This window comes from Podarcis tiliguerta, assembly GCF_965153285.1.
Source record: "Podarcis tiliguerta genome assembly, chromosome: 8".
Taxonomy (NCBI): domain Eukaryota; kingdom Metazoa; phylum Chordata; class Lepidosauria; order Squamata; family Lacertidae; genus Podarcis; species Podarcis tiliguerta.
The window spans coordinates 25,914,532-25,934,548 of NC_139541.1; the positions used below are offsets into that span (position 1 = coordinate 25,914,532).

Genomic DNA, 20,017 nt, shown 5'->3' on the forward strand with positions numbered 1-20,017 from the left:
ATTCTGTGGTTGCTCAGATCTTAAAAGAACAGGAAACCTTCTGTTTCATTTTCCTCCTCCTTTATTACGCTTTTCTCCCTCCTGCCTGGATTAGTCAAACGGTTGATCCTAGCCAATCAGGGATCACATGATGCAGCTAATCAGATTCGGCTGGGCAATGTTTTTCCAAGGACAAATAAAAGCAATTGAGAAAGAAAGGGTGATGCACATTTTCACAAGAAACTGACAAGAAATCACACAAGGAGGGACACACACACACACACACACACATTCTGCTGGGAAATTTGATTCTGCCTCTGCAAATGCCTTTGCTTGGAGATTTTCATCAAAGGTCCCCACGAGATGGGCTGTCCACTAGGATGCAAGAGCCCGTTAGGAGACCTCAGACAATTTACAGCTGCAAAGCCTCTTCTGTAATTGTCTTTTGATTAAAGCCATCGTACAGAGGGATCAGTGGCCCAAAACCCCAGTGGGCAAGTTATCAGAATTAATGAGTCTATGGAGAATAATAATTTCTTTAGAATGCATTTAGTCATAATTATAAATGTGAATAATAAGAGAAACACAAACTCCGCTGCCCTCACATAAATTGAAAGGGGGGTGGGGGCTTGAAAATTCTGAAGCTACATGAGTTGAAAGGGAACAGCAAAAGACAAAGGAAACTTGAAGGAAGCTCCAGCTTCACTCATGGTATGGAGTCTAAGTGAGATTCTGCTGATCAGACCTGGGATCAGTTCCTAGATGTGGATTCTCTGATGAGCCCTGGTCAATCCCTCACCCTCAACTTCACCTCTCCAATCCGTATACAAGCCCATACGGTACTCAGTGTGACATGAGGTTATAAGAGCATAAGAGAAGCCTGCTCAGAAGGGTAATGGGTTGAGATGTGAGTAATCTGCAGTTCTCTCCAAACTCAGAATTTGGCATTAGGTTCATGCATAACTTAGGTGGATGGTCAAACAGGTGCACACCTGTATGGGCAGTTGGTCTGTTGATGGTGCTATTGGCGATGTTTGTATGCCAGAGAAGATGCTGAGAGAGGCATGGAGGGACCTGACCGCTGGTGAGTGTGCAGCAGCAAGTAGCAAGCATCAAGAGCTCAGGGAGCCAAATCTAGTTCAGATTGTGCAGCACCTGGGCCAGCTCCCAGTGGAGTTTTCAGAGACAATGGGTGTTATAGGCAGACCTATTGAGTGCCCATGTCCTGGCCTTTAGCTGAGAGTGAGAAGGAATTTAAAGCTGCCAACAATTTGAAGTCAGGAGTCAATGTCAGCGGGTTACTGACATCTGCAAACTCTCTGCTCAGAGCTTATGAAAGATTGAGAGTCTTGGCCAACAGGTCTTTGTTCAGGAAGTCTAAACTTCCAGCCTCTGGGGAAGAGTCAAACACAGGATCCACTCCTTGAGACTGCCCTCAAAGTGGGCCTCGAAATGTCTCAGGGTGTTCAGGGTCCTCAAGGCAAGCTCCTGCTGACCCTCATCCATTGAGACCACCTCCCCTGCCATCCAGAAGCACATGCAGCCTGAGCTGTGGTGGAGAATGGCCTTGTATTCTCTAGAGAACCTCCTGTGGAGTCAGCTGATTGTTATATCTCTAGAACATCCTTTCTCAACCTTGGGTCAACAGACGTTGTTGGACTACAACTCCCATCATCCCTAGCCAGCAGGACCAGTGGTCAGGGATGATAGGAGTTGTAGTTCAACAACATCTGGGGATTCAAGGTTGAGAAAGGCTACTCTAGAGCAAAGGGGAGGAGGAAGCCAGTGGCAATTATACCTTAAGCCAAACAGCCCTCCCTTAAATGTAATGAACATTAATCACTGCAGCTGGACAGACTGACCAAAGATGCCTGCTAAATTGCTGTCATGAGGCGGATGTAGCCCCATTGCCAAGGGAGAACCTTCACGAAAAGAAAATGCGAGGCCCTTGCCTTTTGCCTTTGCAGGCTCTCATTTCCATGTCAGCAGCACACATTGAATCATCACCTCATTTACATTCCAGACTTGAAACAGAGGTAGAGTGGATTAGCTTCCCCCGTGGCTTGATCAAAGGACACTAGGGTGGTCCCTTTCAGAAGAGCCTCGTTGGTGTCTGTAGCATTTTGGATTAACCTCTGAGAAGCCCCTCCTCCTCCTGATCCTCCGGCAGGGGGCTTTGGCAGCTACTGTTCACAGCATCACCCAGTCACCTAGAGTCCCTGGCCTTGAGGTGATTGTCCCCATTGGAGCACCATTGTTAAAGGGCCAAAGTATGGATGCTGACCCGAGCAGGGATACACCCATCACCTTTCTCATAGTTCATTTGTAAGCCACCTTTCCATAGTTAAGCCCGCCCTGTGGCATCTCTGGATATGATGTAGAGGGAGGGAGGGAGGTGCCCTGCGAGGTGAAGGAGAGGACAATTGTGCCTTACACCTAAACAGAATATTCCCTTCCCAAATGCTTACCTGGCTTTTGGCAAGCCACCCACACCTTGTAGCTCACATCTAACAAAGAGGAAGGAAGGAGTCTTTCTTCCTCACTTCCTCTGTGGGGGAGACATGGATTTCCCTTCCCAGAATCCTTTGACAGTGACTTTAAAATGGAACAGATTTTAAGTCTTTGCTAGGCCTGAAATCACTTATGGTTAGTAAAACCACCCATGGGCTATTGAACATAGGCTAGCAAGCAAGCTACATTCAGAGCGAGTGATGGAATGCCTCAAATCTCTAGGTGACTATAGACAGACCAGGGGTGGTTCTGCCATTGACCACAGCCTTTCCTGCTAAAGGTGGATCTAAGGATCCATGCAATAAGGCTGGTGAAGCAGCCCTGAAAAGGAGTTCTGAGTCCTCAGCAGCTTCACTCCATGGTTTAGTCAGCAACTACTCCCTGTTTTCCAGAGCAACCTACGTGTGGGCAGAGGTACAGGCGCCGAAGATTGTGTCATATTTTGCAGTAAGCTCCTTTCCCCATAGGCTCGTTATGAAGCTGAATGTTGGAAGATTCAGGACAAATAAAACAAAGCCTTTCTTCATGCAGTGCATAGTTAAACTACAGAACTCGCTCCCATGGGAGGCGGTGATGGCCCTAACTTGGATGGCTTTAAAAGAGAATCTAAACAAATTAATGGAGAATATGGCTATTGATGGCTACTGGCCATGATACTTCTGCTCTGCCTCTGCAGCTGGAGGCAGCCATGTTTCTGAACACCAGTTGCTGGAAGCCACAGGAGGGAAGCGGGCTCTCATGGTCAGATCCTGCTTGCATCACTTTGGCCACTGTGAGAACAGGACTAGATGGGCCACTGGCCTGATCCAGCAGGCTCTTCTTCTGTGCTTATGTCTCCTTGTTCTTCCTCTGCTAGGTGGACCCAGAAGGCATCTTCATCCTCCCTGCAAATGGCGTGCAAGATCTGCACCTCGGCGTGAGGCCTCAGAGTGCTGGCAGCCGGTTTGTCTACCTCAACCTGGTGGATGTCGAATACCATCAGCTTGTCTCTTCCTGGCTGGTGTGCTTATCCTGCCGGCAGCCTATTGTCTCCAAGGTAGGCAGACATTTGCCTTTAATTCCCGGTTTTACTAAGGGTGATGCAAGGGGGCCAGAAAGGTCAGGTGGAGGCTGAACATGAGGGATCCAGAGTCTCAGGAGTGCCATTTAGGGGGGACTCGGGTGGCAATTTCAAGGCTGCCTCCATGGTTATTCTTCAGGAGTTTTCTTGTCTCTGGTCATTATTAGGAATGATAAAGATGTGTCCTAAAAGGCAATGCACTGTTTATTTCCCCCTCTTGTTGTAATTTAAAATCCAGGCTTTTAGCTGCATAGCTTGTCTCCCATCACTGAAATCTGTTCTCTGGGCAGGAAGGAACTATGGCCTCTGAGCTCTGCCCTTGCCTGTTCAACAGAGGAGCAGTTTGCCATGCTGCAGTTCAGCCACCCCCAGCTCCCCAGATTCAGACACCATGAATCGGAGAACACACAATTCGGTTCAGTTTCATGTCCACAGCCATGGTCTCCTTCAGCCCTTCCTCAAAACCCTTTCTTAGAAGCTTTATAATTTTGCTTAGCTTCAACCCACTCTGCAGGGAGTGAGGGTAGATTGGCAGACCTATAGTTCCTGTATTTTCCCAACAAAGAGTGCTTCATAGCGAGGCATTCCTGATCGAACCAGGGTTTAGATTTGTTGGAGTATAATGGCCGCCGTGTTGCATTTTTGGGGTCAAATAGGGTTGAAGAAGTGAAATCAAATCCTGAAACACGTTTATTCTAGTTTCAGGGCATGAGGAGTTTAAGAGGTTGTCTCTCCTAATGAGGAATATATCTGAGTGTAACCTCCCAGATACTTTCTCGTCCAGTTCATCGAACCATCTAATGTTTTCTTAGAAGACAGTGGGTAGGGAGGCAGGATCCCACAAGCCTTCTGGCTATTTATTCATTATTTAATGTATTTATATCCAACTTCTCTCCCATACTGGGATTCAAAGCAGCGTGCAACATTTAAAGACATCATCATAAAATACAGTGTAATACAAATCTAAAAACAATAGTTAAAATGCATCAAAACTTAGAACCAGCAGCTGAAGTACAGTTTGCGGTGATCAGCATTGTCTGCTCCTTAGTTCTCCAAGTCCTGCGTGAACAGGAAGGTCTTGGCTGGCCAGCAGAACGATAGCAAAGAGGGAGCCAGGCTGACCTCTCTTGGGAGGGAATCCCACAGTCTGGGAGCATCCGCAGAAAAGACTCTCTCTTGTGTCACCACCAGCAATGCTTCTGATGTTGATGGGACCAAGAGAAGGTCTCACTGGAGGAGCTTAGCAAACAGGCAGGTTCATACAGGGAGGTCTTCCAGGTAGCCTGAGTACAAGCAGTATAAGGCTTTATTGGTTATAACCAGTGCTTTGCATTGTGCCCAGAAATGGACTAGAAGCCAGTTAAGTTGTTTTAAGAGGGGAGCAACATGCTCCCTGCAATGCCCCCATCAGTAGTTGGGACCAGCTGAAGCTTCCAAAGGTAGCCCCACATAGAATGTGTTACAGTAGTCCAACTGGGATGTAACTAGAGCATGTGTCACTGTGGCCAGATCCAACATCTGATTTGCCCCCTTCCCCCTTTTCTCCGCTGTCTCATTATAACAGCCGTCTCTAGTTTGCTTATTAGACATTAAGTCCTCTGGGTAGGAAGTGTGCCAGCCCTGTAGAGCACCTGATGCTCCAAAACTGGAGACAGTAGCAATTGCCCTGGCACACCTGACAGCGGGCTAGGTGAGAAAGCATGAGCTATTCAGCAGCTGCTCAAAAGGCGAAGCTAAGAGCTAGCTCAGCAGCAGCTCAAATGGAATGCTAAAGTGTGAAATCGACACATACACACACCGAGTTTTTTATAGCTCTGCAGCCTCAAGATATGAAGAAATCCAACTCAGTCGCAGTAGACCCACTGAAATTGTTGGCCTTCAAATCATAGAACTGTAGAGTTGGAAGGGACCCCAAGCTTCATCTAGTGCAACCCCCTGCAGTGCAGGAATCGCAGCTAAGGAATCCCTGACAGATGGCCATCGAAACTGTTTAAATTGGGGAAGCTCTTTGATTTCATTGGGCATAGATGTTGGGTGCAACCCAATACATAGACCTCCACCCCCAATTCCTGTGTAATTAACAGGAGCTATTTGAAACAGGAAGTGTTATGGGAGGAAAAGAGTGAATCACCCTCTCTTAGAGTGTCTCTTCCCCCAAAGCACATTCCTGTACCCACTAAACTGAAAAAAGGGAAAGAAACTCGGAGGAGATCCTAAGCACAGAGATCTCTCACATCATGGCACTTCAGTCGGCCCTGATAGTGGTGTTGCATCATCCCGTCCAGTGTTGTCTCGGACTCCAGTTTTCCTTTTCTCCCCACCTCCAGGCTTTTGAAATTGTGCTCCCCCCTGGTGGAGGGAAAGGCTCAAACAAGAGGATCACCTACGCCAACCCCTATCCATCCCGGAGGGTCTATTTCCTGCACACCAACCGGCCGGACCTTCTACAGTTCAAGGAGGATTCCTTTGAGGTAGCATCTTTTTTAAAAAATAAAATAAAATATTTTTTTATTGGGAATTTTGACATAACAATTTATCAAAAATACATCATCCTCATTCCCCCCCCCCCGTTTTTTCCTCTCCCCCCCCCGACTTCCCTCAGTTCCTCTCTCTGGTTTCTCAGCACATGTTGTTCTCTGCATGTTATAAAATTGTAAAAATTGAGGTAGCATCTTAAGAGGAACAGGATAGTTTGACTTTGCAGAGGCTCCAGGAAGTTCTCAAGGCAGAAATGCTACCCCAGGCACTGCAAAGTTGGCTCTCAACTGTCTCTGTAATCTGCATGTTTGGATAGAACCACAGACTTGTAGGGGTGGAAGGGACCCCAAGGGCCATCTAGTCCACCCCCCCCCAGTGCAGGAATCACAGTCAAAGAATCTCTGAACGATGGCCATCCAACCTCTGTTTAAAAACCTGCAACAAACGAGAGTTTTGAGGATATTGAGGGCAATCAGCTCTCACGTCCCAAAATAGTTCTGTAAGGGTTCCCTTCGCATGTATGTGCCTCATCTTTCAATTTTGATGAGGGTATGCAGTGTTTCGAATGCATGAAACAGCCACCATAGATCAAATCCCAGAGGCAAAGCTTCCGTATTGTCTCATGTAGCCTCGAGCACCATCTGAACACCTTTGAGCCAAAATCCAGCACTAAGATAATAGTAAAAATCCCACACCACCCTTAAGACACAAAAGGTGCTTCACTTTGGCCTGGAATTGGGCCTTGCCCTTTTCAACAATTATACTGAGGGATCATCCACGGAATCACTGCTTACGAAGCAATTTATATGCAGGCATCTATTAGCCCTCAACTGACCCCCTGGCTACCGTCCCTGTTGTTTGTCCATGCAGATCGGCGGAGGGGAGACGTACACCATCGGCTTGCGATTTGCCCCGAGCCAGAGCGCTGGCGAAGAGGAAATCCTGATTTATATCAATGATCATGAAGACAAGAACGAAGAGACTTTCTGCGTGAAGGTCACCTACCAGTAGTGTTGTGTGCCCTTTCCTCAATTGTTTCCCACTCTCCTGCAATCCATCAAACTTCCCTAAAGGGGCAGTCCCGCTCCCTTCACGATCCCCGTCTGCAAACAGCCTTTGCGCCCCTGAATTGTCGCTGACCACAAGTCTGCAGAGAGATTACCTCCCCTGCCCCACTACCTCAGAGCGGTGGGACACATGGCCTCCACTTGAGTGTACTTTAGCTTGCATCCCATCGAGCCCCTGCTAAGCCTGTGTGATTGATTGCCCGAGTGGATTCCTGGGACGTCAGCACGACCTCCAACCACGCAGCTGAGTCGTGCCTGTTATACCCCCACCCCCTTTCCTCCTTGCTCCGGATCGAAAATTCATTTCTCTTGCCATGAAATGTCACTGGCTGGTAGAAGGCCGTTGAGGCTTTCAGACCTTTAACATGGCAGTGCAAGCTTGTTTGCCAATTTGTTTGGTTTTGTAACATTATTTTTACACAGAGGTTGGGTTTGGGGCGTGTTTGGGTGCTTGTTTGTTTTTTAATTAAAGAAAGGATCATAACCAGAAGAACATACATGCCTTCTCATTCTTGTTGAATGAATTTGTTAAATTGTTAAATTGAATTTGTTAAATTGAATGAATTTGTTAATTGTTTAAAGCCACCACAATATGGAGAAAGCGGACAGTTCTTTTGACATAATGAACACACACAAACATAAAAACAAAGCTCACCCCCCCCCCCCCCGGGTAAAAATGCAGCAACCCTCTATAACAAACTATAAAGTTGTTAAAAATGAAATTAAACCAGCAGCACATCCTTCCCACCCCACCAAGTGTTTTTTGGGTTGTTGTTTTTAACCTGGCTGCCCAAACAATTTTTGCCACTTGGATGATAATGGATATATCTTTGCCTGCAAGAAAAGGATATACATGGTCCAGGATACTGTTGCTGAAAGTTTGTCCTAAACAGACCACACAACTGGGGATCAGCAACCAGGGGGTGGGTGGAGCAGGATGAGGGAAAAGAGAAGGAAATGGATCATCAGGATACAAGGAGGTAGGTGGCAGCGATTTCAAAGGTAAATATGGGGTTGGGACTGGCAGGTACCCATTGCCCCCACCCATTGCTCACTATGTTTTGCACTCTTCCTCTAAAAAGTGTGTCTCAAATACAGTGGTACCTTGGGTTAAGAACTTAATTCGTTCTGGAGGTCCGTTCTTAACCTGAAACGGTTCTTAACCTGAAGCACCACTTTAGCTAATGGGGCCTCTTGCTGCTGCCACGCCGCTGGAGCACAATTTCTGTTCTCATCCTGAAGCAAAGTTCTTAACCCGAGGTACTATTTCTGGGTTAGCGGAGTCTGTAACCTGAAGCGTATGTAACCGGAGGTACCACTGTATGGATTAAGACAGGGTCTTCTAAACTTTGGGTACCTGGAGGTACAAGTTTGTTTCTGTGCCCCCCCCCCCCCAGTTAAAAGAGGATGCATAATTTGCTTTTAAATCCAACTGCTACGTATCTATTTTAGCTCCCCAAACAAATTTTGCAGGTGCGCTTCTTTCAGCTGTGAGATGGACTGGGTCATATTGTCCCCCCAATGTCCTGTTCTCCTCTTTAATCAGTCTGTCATTGATAGAGAGAAGCTTTCTGGGTTACGGCTGAGCTTTTAGGATTCCCCTTCACTTCACTACAAGGTTGCTGTTTGCCAGTACTGTATGCTCCATCCCTTGGAATGATGATGTTTCCTCCCGAGATAGATTATATTTGAAGGGGTGAGGGATACAGCTGCAGGAGACCTCACTTTAGCAGGCATAGAGGCATACATCCAACATGGTGGGCAAGTTTTTGGAAGGTACACTTTGTCCCTTGTTCAGGAATCAATGATACTCTAAAATAAACCATCAGATGGGGCAGCATCATCAATGCGGTAGTTGGCTGAACATCTGGGAGGGTTGTGGTAGAGCATCTGCTTTTCACCACACAAAGCCCCAGCCTCAATTTCTGGCTTCTCCAGGCAGGACAAGGAAAGTCTCTTGGTCTGATATCTCGGAAAGGCAAAAGTTGGTCAGTGTAGGTAATACTGAGCGAATGGATCAATGGCCTAACTAGATATATCACAGTTTCTTAGCTTCTATATTCCTGTGTTCTTGTTTGCTTGGGAACAAGCAAGAGCACCTGTGCAAACCTGTGTGATGTAACTGCTAGAGCAGGAGACCCAATGTGGTGCCTTCCAGATGTGGACTACAACTCCCATAAGCCTCAGCCAGCATAGCCCACAATGAAGGATGAGGGGTGTTGTAGTCCAACTACATCTGGAGAGCATGATGGGTGTTGTAGTCCAACTACATCTAGAGAGCACCATGTTAGCGATTCCTCTGCCAGAGAATGAACTGTATGCTGGAGAGACCCAGTTTCGCCACTCTCAGCCACAAAGCCTTTCTGGGTGACCTTGGGCCAGGCATTGTTTCTCAAACTTCTCTCAAGATGGGATGGGATGGCCTCATCTCTACTACCCCTGAGATCCTTGGATGGTAAACCAAGTAAACTTACTATTTGCCAAGTAAATAGGCTCCGATTTCAAAATGGTCATTTCCTGATAGCCATTTCAGCTAGCAAATGGGTGCATCCCATTAGAAGACAGGAAACGGTTTTTCCTCGGCTTCTGAGAGAGGGACCAGCGCTTCATTAATTGAATGAAAACTACAAGCCCTGAAATGCAATTCCAGGGCTGAACAAAAAAAGCCCAGAGGCCAGAAGCGTCTCAAAAGAATGGAGACACTAATTTTGCCCAAACGGCCGAGGGATGGAATTTCCATCTCATGGCACAGGTAGCAAAGCAGCCAGCAGACTGGAAAATGAGGGAGCCTTCGTTAGTTAATAACCTCTTGTTTCGTTCAAAGAGGAGGTGGAGGGGAAAAGGGAAATAAAGCAAAAGGAGCCATTGAGGATTAAAATAGGGAAATGCTTTAGGGTTTTGTGTGTGTGTGTCTCTGTGTGTTTTAGTATTAAATCTAACCAGTGGAACCATCAAACAGCAGAATTAATTGGGGGCTTAAAATCCATCCATATGAAGGTCAGTGACATGGTGGCAAAACTCTGTATATTGGTCCTCCTTAAGAAATTTAATTCCGCTCATCCCAACTGTGTGCGATAGCAGCAGTTGTAGCAGCGAGAGCAGGGAAGCAGTGGTGAATACCTCCCTGCTCCAAAGTGCTGCTGGTTTGCTTCTTCTATATTTAAGACATTTATAGTCCTTTTAATCCTTAGCATGGTTAGGAGCTGGTGGCATTTGACACCAAGACAGGATGGTAATTCCACGTCCCTCTTGGTCAGTTGTGCAGACACCAGATGACTTGCACGATACAGAGCCCCCTTCAAGTATGAGCAAAAAGCACCATCTCCAAACTTTGAGGACACCTCCCACCCCACAATGGGCTCAGACAGATGGGAGGGGGAATAGCAAATAATTTCCAGCCACATTGCACTGACCTTTTAAAGATTTCAGGGTCTCTGTACAGCTTTATAGCTTGCTTCCCCCTCCTCCCCAAGCAGAGAACATCCTTCCCTCAGCAAAATTGGATACAGTAGTTAAGGAAACTTCAATTACCTAATGTCCCCAGACACCCTAATTGCAATCCCCACTCCAGGCTTTAATGCAGTTTTCAAAAGCAAAAGGAGAGTTCTCTGAGGATCTCAATAAAAGCTCTTTTCTTTAAATTAAAAAGGGAAAGGGAACCGTCTCCAGTTCTGAAATGCGTCTTGGCATGAGTGTGACGACGACGATAGCAGCTACTCCCACCAACCTTCACTATGCTGACTTTCGTTCTTTTTTTGAAATGAGGAATTTGCTTCTTCCATGGCTCGCAAGCTTACCCACATCCCTCCCTCCCTCAACTCTTAATTATCCCAACAAATTCTTCCAGCAAATGCGTCTCCAATTAGATACAAAATTATGCGATGGTTCCCCATAATTAGAGTTGCTTCTCTTGTGAGACAATCTGATTTTTACAGAAGTACAAATATAATCAGTTTATGGTGCTCCTCTGGGGTTCTGGTTAATGTAGTGGTGACTGAGGACACCAGTGCCCTTTGAGGCAAAGGATTGTGGGTAGGGCATCAAACAGCACTGGAGAATCTCCCCAAGGGACCCAAGAGGGTTGGGAGATTCCATGGGGCTCTAGAAAGGCAGGGTAGTTTCTATTCTCCATTCACTTGGGATGAACCATTTCTTTCTGCTTCTTGTCCCCCCCCCCCCAGCCTTCAGTTCATCCCAGTTCTGTGTTAGAATGCATTTTCTTTTTAGGTCCATGTGAAAATTTGTACGCATTTGTGGGTGCGGCAGGGCTTGTAGGCTCTGCAGACCAATTTCCTGCTCCATGCAGGCAGCCCAGAGGTAGATAATCCTGCAGCCCAGATGGTTGCCTGGCCTCCAGGGTGAGTGAGTCTGACATCCCTCTAGGTCAATGGTTCCCAAACATTTTTGGGCCACCGCCCCCTTGGCTCCATAAACTCATCCCCAGTGCCTACTCTACCCTATAAAAAGTATATATATATATATAGTGTCGCAGGAAACCCCCCCAATCATTCAGTTTGTACAAACTTCACACACACTCACACTCACACACTACATACGCTACGCTTCTGTTATAAATTCATAGAAAATCAACCATACATCAGATTTGCACTGTTCCACTTTTATTTTACTCCATGAAGAAAGGACTACAAAATGGGGAAGGTTTGATACAGGGCAGCCATAATCCCTTGACCATACCAGCACATACACAGGAGCCCTGCCCAGTTGCTATGCCAACCCTGATGGTCCTAGACAGAAGACCATCAAGATCACAAAGAACTTGCATATGGGAGTAGATTCAGCAGGGACTGGAACAAAGGACAATAATCACCTCTTCCCTCTGGGGGCAGGAAACTGCAAACTCCCCTCTGTCACCTGGAAAGTACTCATGGGGAGGGGGAAAGGGGGAACCAGCCAGGTGACAGGACACTCAGGTTACCACCACAACTCCTCCCTCAACCCCTCCTTTCTGTGATGAAGGTGTGATGTATCTGAGGGGTGGTCTTAGGTTACACCCCTTCTGTGATGTATGTATGATGTTTCAGGGGGTGGTCTTGATCTACAGGGTGGCAATTTCAAAAGTCTTTATAAGGCCTTGTGCACCATTTTTCTGGGTTGCTCCTCTCTCCTGCAAGTGAGGGGAGCACCCTGTTGCAACAGTTCAATAAAGGCCAAGCCTACAGGCTGCTGTTTTGCTCCAAGTAATCCTGGTTGGTGTCTTTGTTTTTGTCCAAGGGAGCCCTCGGATTTTTCCGTTAACAATAGCATTTTGCACAGCCCACTGAGAAAGGTAACAATACAATTAAAAACGGTAACAAATAATTGCACATTTATTCAAAATCCAATTCAAACACTTCAGTTAATTCAACAAAATGAATGAACTTGATCCAGTGATAGTTTGATAGGCATCTCCACTTCCTGCTGCCCACTTGCCTCTTAGCACCCCTCTAGGTCATTAGTTCCATCGTCAAACTGCTGTTGCCCCTGAGATATTTCTCCCAGTCCTTTAGTGAAATATTCAGTCCGACAGCTAAAGTCCATTAGAATGACCAATATGCCCACCTGTTTTATACTGAATCAGCCCAGTTGATGGAGCACAGTATTGTCTGTTGCTCTGAGTCTTCTCCAGTTAGGTCTTTCCCAGTCCTGCCACTTTGGTGAGCCTTTCTGAAACTGGAGAAGCCAGGTAGTGGATGTGGGATCGGTGGCAAGGAAGACATGCGCTCTCCTGCTCAGTCTTCTCTGTCTCCCTCTTAGTCACTTGCTAAGCACTTTTGTGGAAACTTTTCACCAGCGGCTCAATCAATCAAATTGCAATGCATCTGTATGTCAATTAAACCTCGGCCGAGTTCCTTGTTAAGGCCATGTCATATAACACAATTTAATAACCAAAAGCCGCTACTTGGTATTATTATGATAAGGAAAGAAAGGGCCATCAGTAACAGCTTGTTTTCCATCGCCTCCTACAGCTAACACACCGGAAACAAAATAGCTTCAAAAGCAAATGTGTGCACCATTGATTAAAAACCACCCTTTCCAATTTAAAATCCAAGCTTTAGTGCAATGCACTGCAGTCAGTTTGCACTTCCAGCTGCCAGATATCAAGTGTAATAGTGCTCAGATTAAGGGGGGTGGAAGAGGGCCCTTAGCTACTGTTATTATTGGAACCAGGATGGGGGCATGTGAGCTTCATTCCCCCATGAAAACTCAAGTATGGAGAGATCAGGTGATGTGCACACCTGAGCCTAATACATTGACCATCTCGCCATACCAATATATGTTTCCTCCTTGCTGTGCAGCATTGACAAGTCCTAGGGTTGCTTTAAAAGAAACACACAGCTATTTTTCATAGCAAATGCAAACCACTGTATTAGGACAATTTGAGAGCTCCGCGTTTTGTTTCTTAATCATCCTCTGCAATGCTTTGCTGCTCAGTCCAATTAATCCCGCAGCACAATGGGTGATTAAACAGAATCGTAACCGTGTGTGAGAAAGATGAGAGAGAAATCTTAGGGAATTCAAAACTGGCCTCGAAACATCCCCTTCTCCTCAAGCTTACCAAACCTTTGGGCCTCTGTTTCTCTGCCCTCCCTGCGTCACACAGTTTTCTATTCTGGGTTGAAAGTAACAGGATCAAAAGGACAACCGCTTTTGAAGATGTAAAAAGAAACAAAAAGCGGTGTGATTGGCCGGGACCTGCAGTCGTTACACCACAGATATCTCTTAATTAAAGCAGCATAACTATCTTGCCACCTTTCGGGAATGCAGAAAGCCTCCCCACCACCCACGTTTCAAGTTTATATTCTCCAGTGATTTCTTCATTAAGGTGGGTTCTGTCATGACCCAAACTAGGACTCCTTGGGGGCAGAGTCCCCTCACAACTGCGGTTCTGAGGAGATGGATCTGTGTTCTGCTGCAGCCTTTGTGGGTCCATAGGCACTGAGGTCTGCTTCCCTCCACCCTCAAGAATACACCTTTAATGGCTGGTCTACAGATGCCTCAAGTCAACAGAGTTCTGAGAAGAGGCCCCTGCACCTGGAAACCCCATTGCCAACTACAGAAAAAGGCACTGGCCCTTTGGCAAGGAAGAAGCACGGGTGTGTGTGTGTGTGTGTAGACTCCAATTGATTACAGTGGTACCTTGGGTTAAGAACTTATTTCATTCTGGAGGTCTGTTCTTAACCTGAAACTGTTCTTAACCTGAAGCACCACTTTAGCTCATGGGGCCTCCTGCTGCCGCCACGCCGCAGCTGTTCTCATCCTGAAGCAAAGTTCTGAACCTGAGGTACTATTTCTGGGTTAGCGGAGTCTGTAACCTGAAGCATATGTAACCTGAAGCGTATGTAATCTGAGGTACCACTGTACTATGGTGCGGTGCTGTAAAAGCCAGTTGCTCCAGGAACTTGCTGAGACAAGTTGGATATTTGGCTTCAACTGCAGGAGCACTGTCCATGGTACTGAACACACACCCTGCTTTTCCTCCAAGCTAATGACTCTTACGGGACGCAGGTGGCGCTGTGGGTAAAACCTCAGCGCCTAGGACTTGCCGATCACATGGTCGGCGGTTTGAATCCCCGCGGCGGGGTGCGCTCCTGTCGTTCGGTCCCAGCGCCTGCCAACCTAGCAGTTCGAAAGCACCCCCGGGTGCAAGTAGATAAATAGGGACCGCTTACCAGCGGGAAGGTAAACGGTGTTCCGTGTGCTGTGCTGGCTCGCCAGATGCAGCTTGTCATGCTGGCCACGTGACCCGGAAGTGTCTGCAGACAGTGCTGGCTCCCGGCCTATAGAGTGAGATGAGCACACAACCCTAGAGTGTGGCAAGACTGGCCTGAACGGGCAGGGGTACCTTTACCTAATGACTCTTACCTTACTCTTACCATGGGAACCAGCAACCACTGACATAATTGTGGAGGTGAGGAGGGGGGCATAATAGAGGTCCATTGCCCCTAAACCTGCCCACCCACTGACAAACCCCCAAGAGTTTCCCCACAGGGAAATGCTGCACACAAGCTGAAAAAGCTTCCCCACACCCCTGGTTGTTGTTGTTTTTTAAAACCAGCACCTTGGAAATAGATAGGGAAGCAACTGCAGTTGCTATAACACTGGAGCAATACAGCCAGCAGTCCTGAGGTCCCATCAACAGCCTCGTTGCTTCATTGTACACCAATGGGTTCCTGTATGCTTTCTAGGACAGCCCCATGCAGAGTGTGCTTACAGTAGTCTAATCTGGATGCAATCAGGGGATAGGCAACTGTGGCAAGGTCAGTCCACTCCAGAAAAGCTGGTAGTCTTAAGAGCACCCTCTGAAGCTTTGCTCTCTGGTTCGCTGGGAAGGGCCAGGTTGCAAAATACCAGACACAAGAGACTCTCATTTCTGTGTAACTTCCTTCCCAGAGGCCTTTGTCCAATCTGACTGCTTTTAACTGGGCTCTACAATCTCGTTTGTCTTCCTGAGCCTTTCCTGATCGATCTCGTTTTATGCTTAAGCCTCTCCTGATTGATTCCTTTCATGTTGGCTTTGTGCTGCTGGTTTTTAATTGCCATTTATTTTTTAATTGTATTGTTTCTATTGCTGGAAGCCAGGTTGTTAGAGCATTGTATGAGGATGCAAATATTTAAAAGAAAGAAGTGGTTGCAGCCAAAGTTACACAAAAGCGCTCCTTCCCCCAGTTGTAACTCTTTATCCAGGGGCGAAGCTGGGTCCCCCAAAGGGAGTCCCAAACTCTTCACCTGCTCCTTCTGGGTGTAAAGACACCCAGTGTGGATGGCTTTGAAGGAGGATTGGACAGATTCATGGAAAAGTCTATCAATTGCTACTAATGGCTACTCCATGGCTGGAGGCAACACTGCTTTTGAATACCAGCTGCTGGAAGCCACAGAAGGGGAGTGTGCTCTTGTGCTTGAATCCTGCTTGTGGATTTCCATAAGGGCATCTGGTTGGCCAGATTGCTGGACTAGATGGGCCCCCTTTGGCCTGATCCAACAAGCTCCTCTTACATTCTTAAGTACACTACCGTACAGAAAAAGAGGGATAGCTCTTCCCTGATTGACCCACCTTCCTACCAACAGGACATCTGTGTTGCCTGGATTGAGTTTCAGTATCTTAGCCACCCACTCCTTCAGTGACCTAAGGTATTGATTGGGGTTATCCCTCCATTTCCCAGAATCCAGTGTGAATGTTGGGTGTCATCAGCACACGGTGAATACTTTAGGGTTTCATGGAGGTGTTAAATTGCATGATCGGACCCAAAAATCAAGGGCCAGACCAGAGAGCACTACACTCCAAGACCTACCATCTGTGTAGGGTTGTCACAAAAAAGTATCCCTCTTTGCTTCACAGTTCCCTCCCATTCAGGTGATCTGGAAGGATACAACAATGGACAGTGGGGTTGGAAAATGTTGGGTGTCATCAGCACACAGTGAATACTTTAGGGTTTCATGGAGGTGTTAAATTGCATGATAGGACCCAAAAACCAAGGGCCAGACCAGAGAGCACTACATTCCAAGACCTGTGAATGTGTGAACATTCACACTGGATTCCAGCGGAATCAACAGGGATGCCCTTCTGCTTTTCCTGAAATATTTTATTGGGAACTTTCAAAGTACATAAAGTAGTTAACCCCAATACAGTCATAGCTCAGGGTACATAAACACAAAACTTACAACGATGAAAAATGTTTTCCTGTTGCAATTCAACCTTTATGTAACAACACATCCCCATACTCATTCATTTTATCTCCTGAGCCGCCCTGAGCTCTTTTGCTGAAGGGTGGTGCATAAATCCAATAAATAAAAACAAATGAATAAAATAAATGGACATTTAGACAGCCCTTTCATCCTGTTATTTGATGTGCTACCAGTAAGTGGAGCCCTTTAGAGTTATTGCTTTAGCTTTTAAATGGGAACCAGACTTTATCAAACTGTTCATATTTTGCTACCCCTTGCACCACCCTCTGGTGATATGACAGGCATTTGAAAAGGGTGATGGCCCAGACAGAATACACCCAGCCCACTTTAGAGTTGATTTCCAATATTTGGCAATTTCTATTTGAGCTGCCAAAAGCTTTGTGCACTTCTAGCTCCTCACCCTTCCCGGCCCAACTATTTCCTAGCATAGACACTGGTCCATTCAACCACAGCTGTTTCAACAATTAACGTTTTACCACCACTGCTGCCCATAGCAGGCAGTGAAGTGCCCCAGTTTGTGCAATTAAAGCATATTATTTGAGGGAAACACACTCCAGTGCATTTCCCCCCACCTGCTCCCCCATTAAAAACAGGGGCACAAGTCCTACCAGCTTACATACTTCAAAGGAAAGAATACATTACAAGCATACAGACCACGTTTCATGGTGTACTCTCAGCACCCAAGTAAAAGATCACATTATGGTGTGTTTTACATCCTTCCTGACCCTCTTGAAAATTAACAGGGAAGTCAATGTGGCTTCAGACTTCAAATATAGAACGGTGTCTACCTCAACAGACATGGCTCCATCCTGATCTCTCAATCTTCAGGGCACATATTTTATTACAATATATTTATCATGCATGAGTTCATAGCTCAGTAGTGGAGTGTGTGCTTTGCATGCAGAAGTTCCTGTCAGGATATTGGATACTGTGACCCCCTCAGAAGGAACATAAGGAGAGCCCTAGTGGATGAGGCCCGTGGTCCATCTAGTCCAGTATCCTGTTCTCATAGTGGTCAACCAGCTGCCCCTGGGAAACCAGCAAGCAGGATTCAAGCACAAGAGCCCTCTCCCCTCCTGTGATTTCCAATAGCTATTATTTAGAAGCATTACTGCCTCTGACCATCGAGGCAGAGCAGAGCCATCATGGCTAAGGCCATTGATTGCTTTCTTGTCTAATCTTCTCCATGTGCTGTGTGAAGAAGTCCTTTCTTTGCTCTGTCCTGAACCTTCCATCATTCAGCATCATGGAATGTCCATGAGTTTAAGTGTGACTTGAGGCTTTCCTTGGTCACCTAATGGGGGGGGAACAAGATCTGTTGGGAGGTTAATGCTGTGAGCCCCTCCATCCTCTGCTCAGGTTGCATATATGTGTAAATACAGCTATATATCCTAAAGACGCTGCAGTCTCCAGTGACCTTCATTCCAAGGAAACTGAACCCTGGAGAAGCACAGGCACCCCTGGAGGCTCTCGCCACAGCAAACATTTTGCCCAAACAATTTATTCCGGTTCCCTAAACCCTGGTGGTGCTGCTGGACTACAGCTGCCGTCGCTCCTGACCATTGGCCATGTTAGCTGGGGTGGGTGGGTGTTGGACTCCAACAGGAGAAAATCTATAGCTCTGTGGCATGCAAATAGTCCCAGGTTCAATCCCCAGAATCTCCAGGTAAGGCTGGGAGATGTCCCCTGTCTGAGAAACCTGAAGAGCCACTGCCAGTAGTGTAGACAATACAGAGCTACAGGATCTGGTTTCAATTTGGTGGGGTCTTTTTTTTGGGGGGGGGAGAGTTTCTAGACTTCTTGAGGTTTGGTGCAGGGGTAGGGATGCTGTTGCTGCAGCCCAGATCCCAGCACCCCCAGCAGCCAGCATGGCTTAATGGCCAGGGATGATGGGAGCTTATAGTCCAGCAACATCTGGAGGACCATGAGTTCCCCATCTGGCTCCTCCTAAGTGAGGTGCACAAAATTCACTTCCTGCCTGGCAGGGACTGCAGAAGATTAGCAGTCAGGCCCATGCGGTCTGCCCCCTGTCTTTATGGTGGATTAGGCTGATGAATTAGCAGGCTTCATTAATGCATGCACCAGGATCCCAGAAACTGATTGAAAGAGACAGCTAATATTGTGTCAAAATTATTAGTCCATCCACCATGCACAGAGGCCCTTCTTGCTTGGGTTATTAAAGTAGATTAGCTGAATAATTTCCATTACATTTTCTCAAAATATTTCTTAAGGATTATGAGCAAGCAGGAGGTGAATCGCTGACCCCCACAGGCCATAAATCACCAAAGGTAGACAACACTCCTGTGCTTTTCAGTTTTTAAACAGACACCCCAGATTTGCAGGGTAATGGTGCAGGGAGTAGGTGAATAATATACATTTCAGTCCCTCTGGCCAACCCCATCTCAGAAAACACGGTAAGGTGAAGAGAAATTGTGTAGAAAAGGCCATCCAGGAGCACCTTGCCTATGAGGAAAGGCAGAAGCATTTGGGGAGTTTGAATTTAGGGGGAAATGTCCACGTGAGGGGAGGGGATCTAGACATGTCAAGGGTCTGGAACGATCAAAGCATCCCCACTCCGAAATAATAGAACTGGATTATGCAATAAAGTTGATGGTCTGTAGGTTCAGGGATTACCGTTTCACCCAATGCATGGTGAATATGTTGTAATAGGTTTGTGAGGGTCAGTTTGGATGATGCCTGTGGGTCCCTTCCAAGCCTGTGGTCCTGTGTATGTGGGTTTAGGCTCTATAAGAGAGAATTTGCTGAACCTGTCAAATTAGTTTCTTTGTAAGATTATAGCCTGACCTGGCTGGTTAAGTCTTGCCATTTACATGTCCAGAGGTGGCTGGTTGCCACAGAAACAAATGGGTGGGCCTTCTCCCATTGCACGTAACTGGATGCGATCTCAGACTAGCACTGAAGACTTTCCTCTACGGACCTGGAGAGAGATTGCCTTGCATTTCCACAGTCAAATATGGCAGGTGGCTTTCCTATTAGCCGTGGCACCATGCCCTTTGGATATTTGAAGACACGGGTGGCGCTGTGGGTTAAACCACAGAGCCTAGGACTTGCTGATCAGAAGGTCGGCGGTTCGAATCCCTGTGATGGGGTGAGCTCCCTTTCCTTGGTCCCTGCTCCTGCCAACCTAGCAGTTTTAAAGCAAGTCAAAGTGCAAGTAGATCAATCGATACTGCTCCGGCGGGAAGGTAAACGGCGTTTCCATGCGCTGCTCTGGTTT

The 20,017-nt window shown here is 46.8% G+C and overlaps 1 protein-coding gene across 2 annotated transcripts in view; it reads left to right on the plus strand.

The window, feature by feature from the left end:
• NPHP4 (nephrocystin 4) overlaps positions 1-7,588 on the plus strand; it is a 96,637-nt gene extending 89,049 nt beyond the window's left edge. For both annotated transcript variants that reach the window (XM_083452052.1, XM_083452053.1), the window contains exons 28-30: positions 3,347-3,526; positions 5,878-6,021; positions 6,899-7,588. In XM_083452052.1, coding sequence (XP_083308178.1) covers positions 3,347-3,526; positions 5,878-6,021; positions 6,899-7,039 — 465 coding nt within the window. In that variant the 3' untranslated portion in view covers positions 7,040-7,588. The remainder of the gene's footprint in view (positions 1-3,346; positions 3,527-5,877; positions 6,022-6,898) is intronic.
• Positions 7,589-20,017: the final 12,429 nt, after the last annotated feature.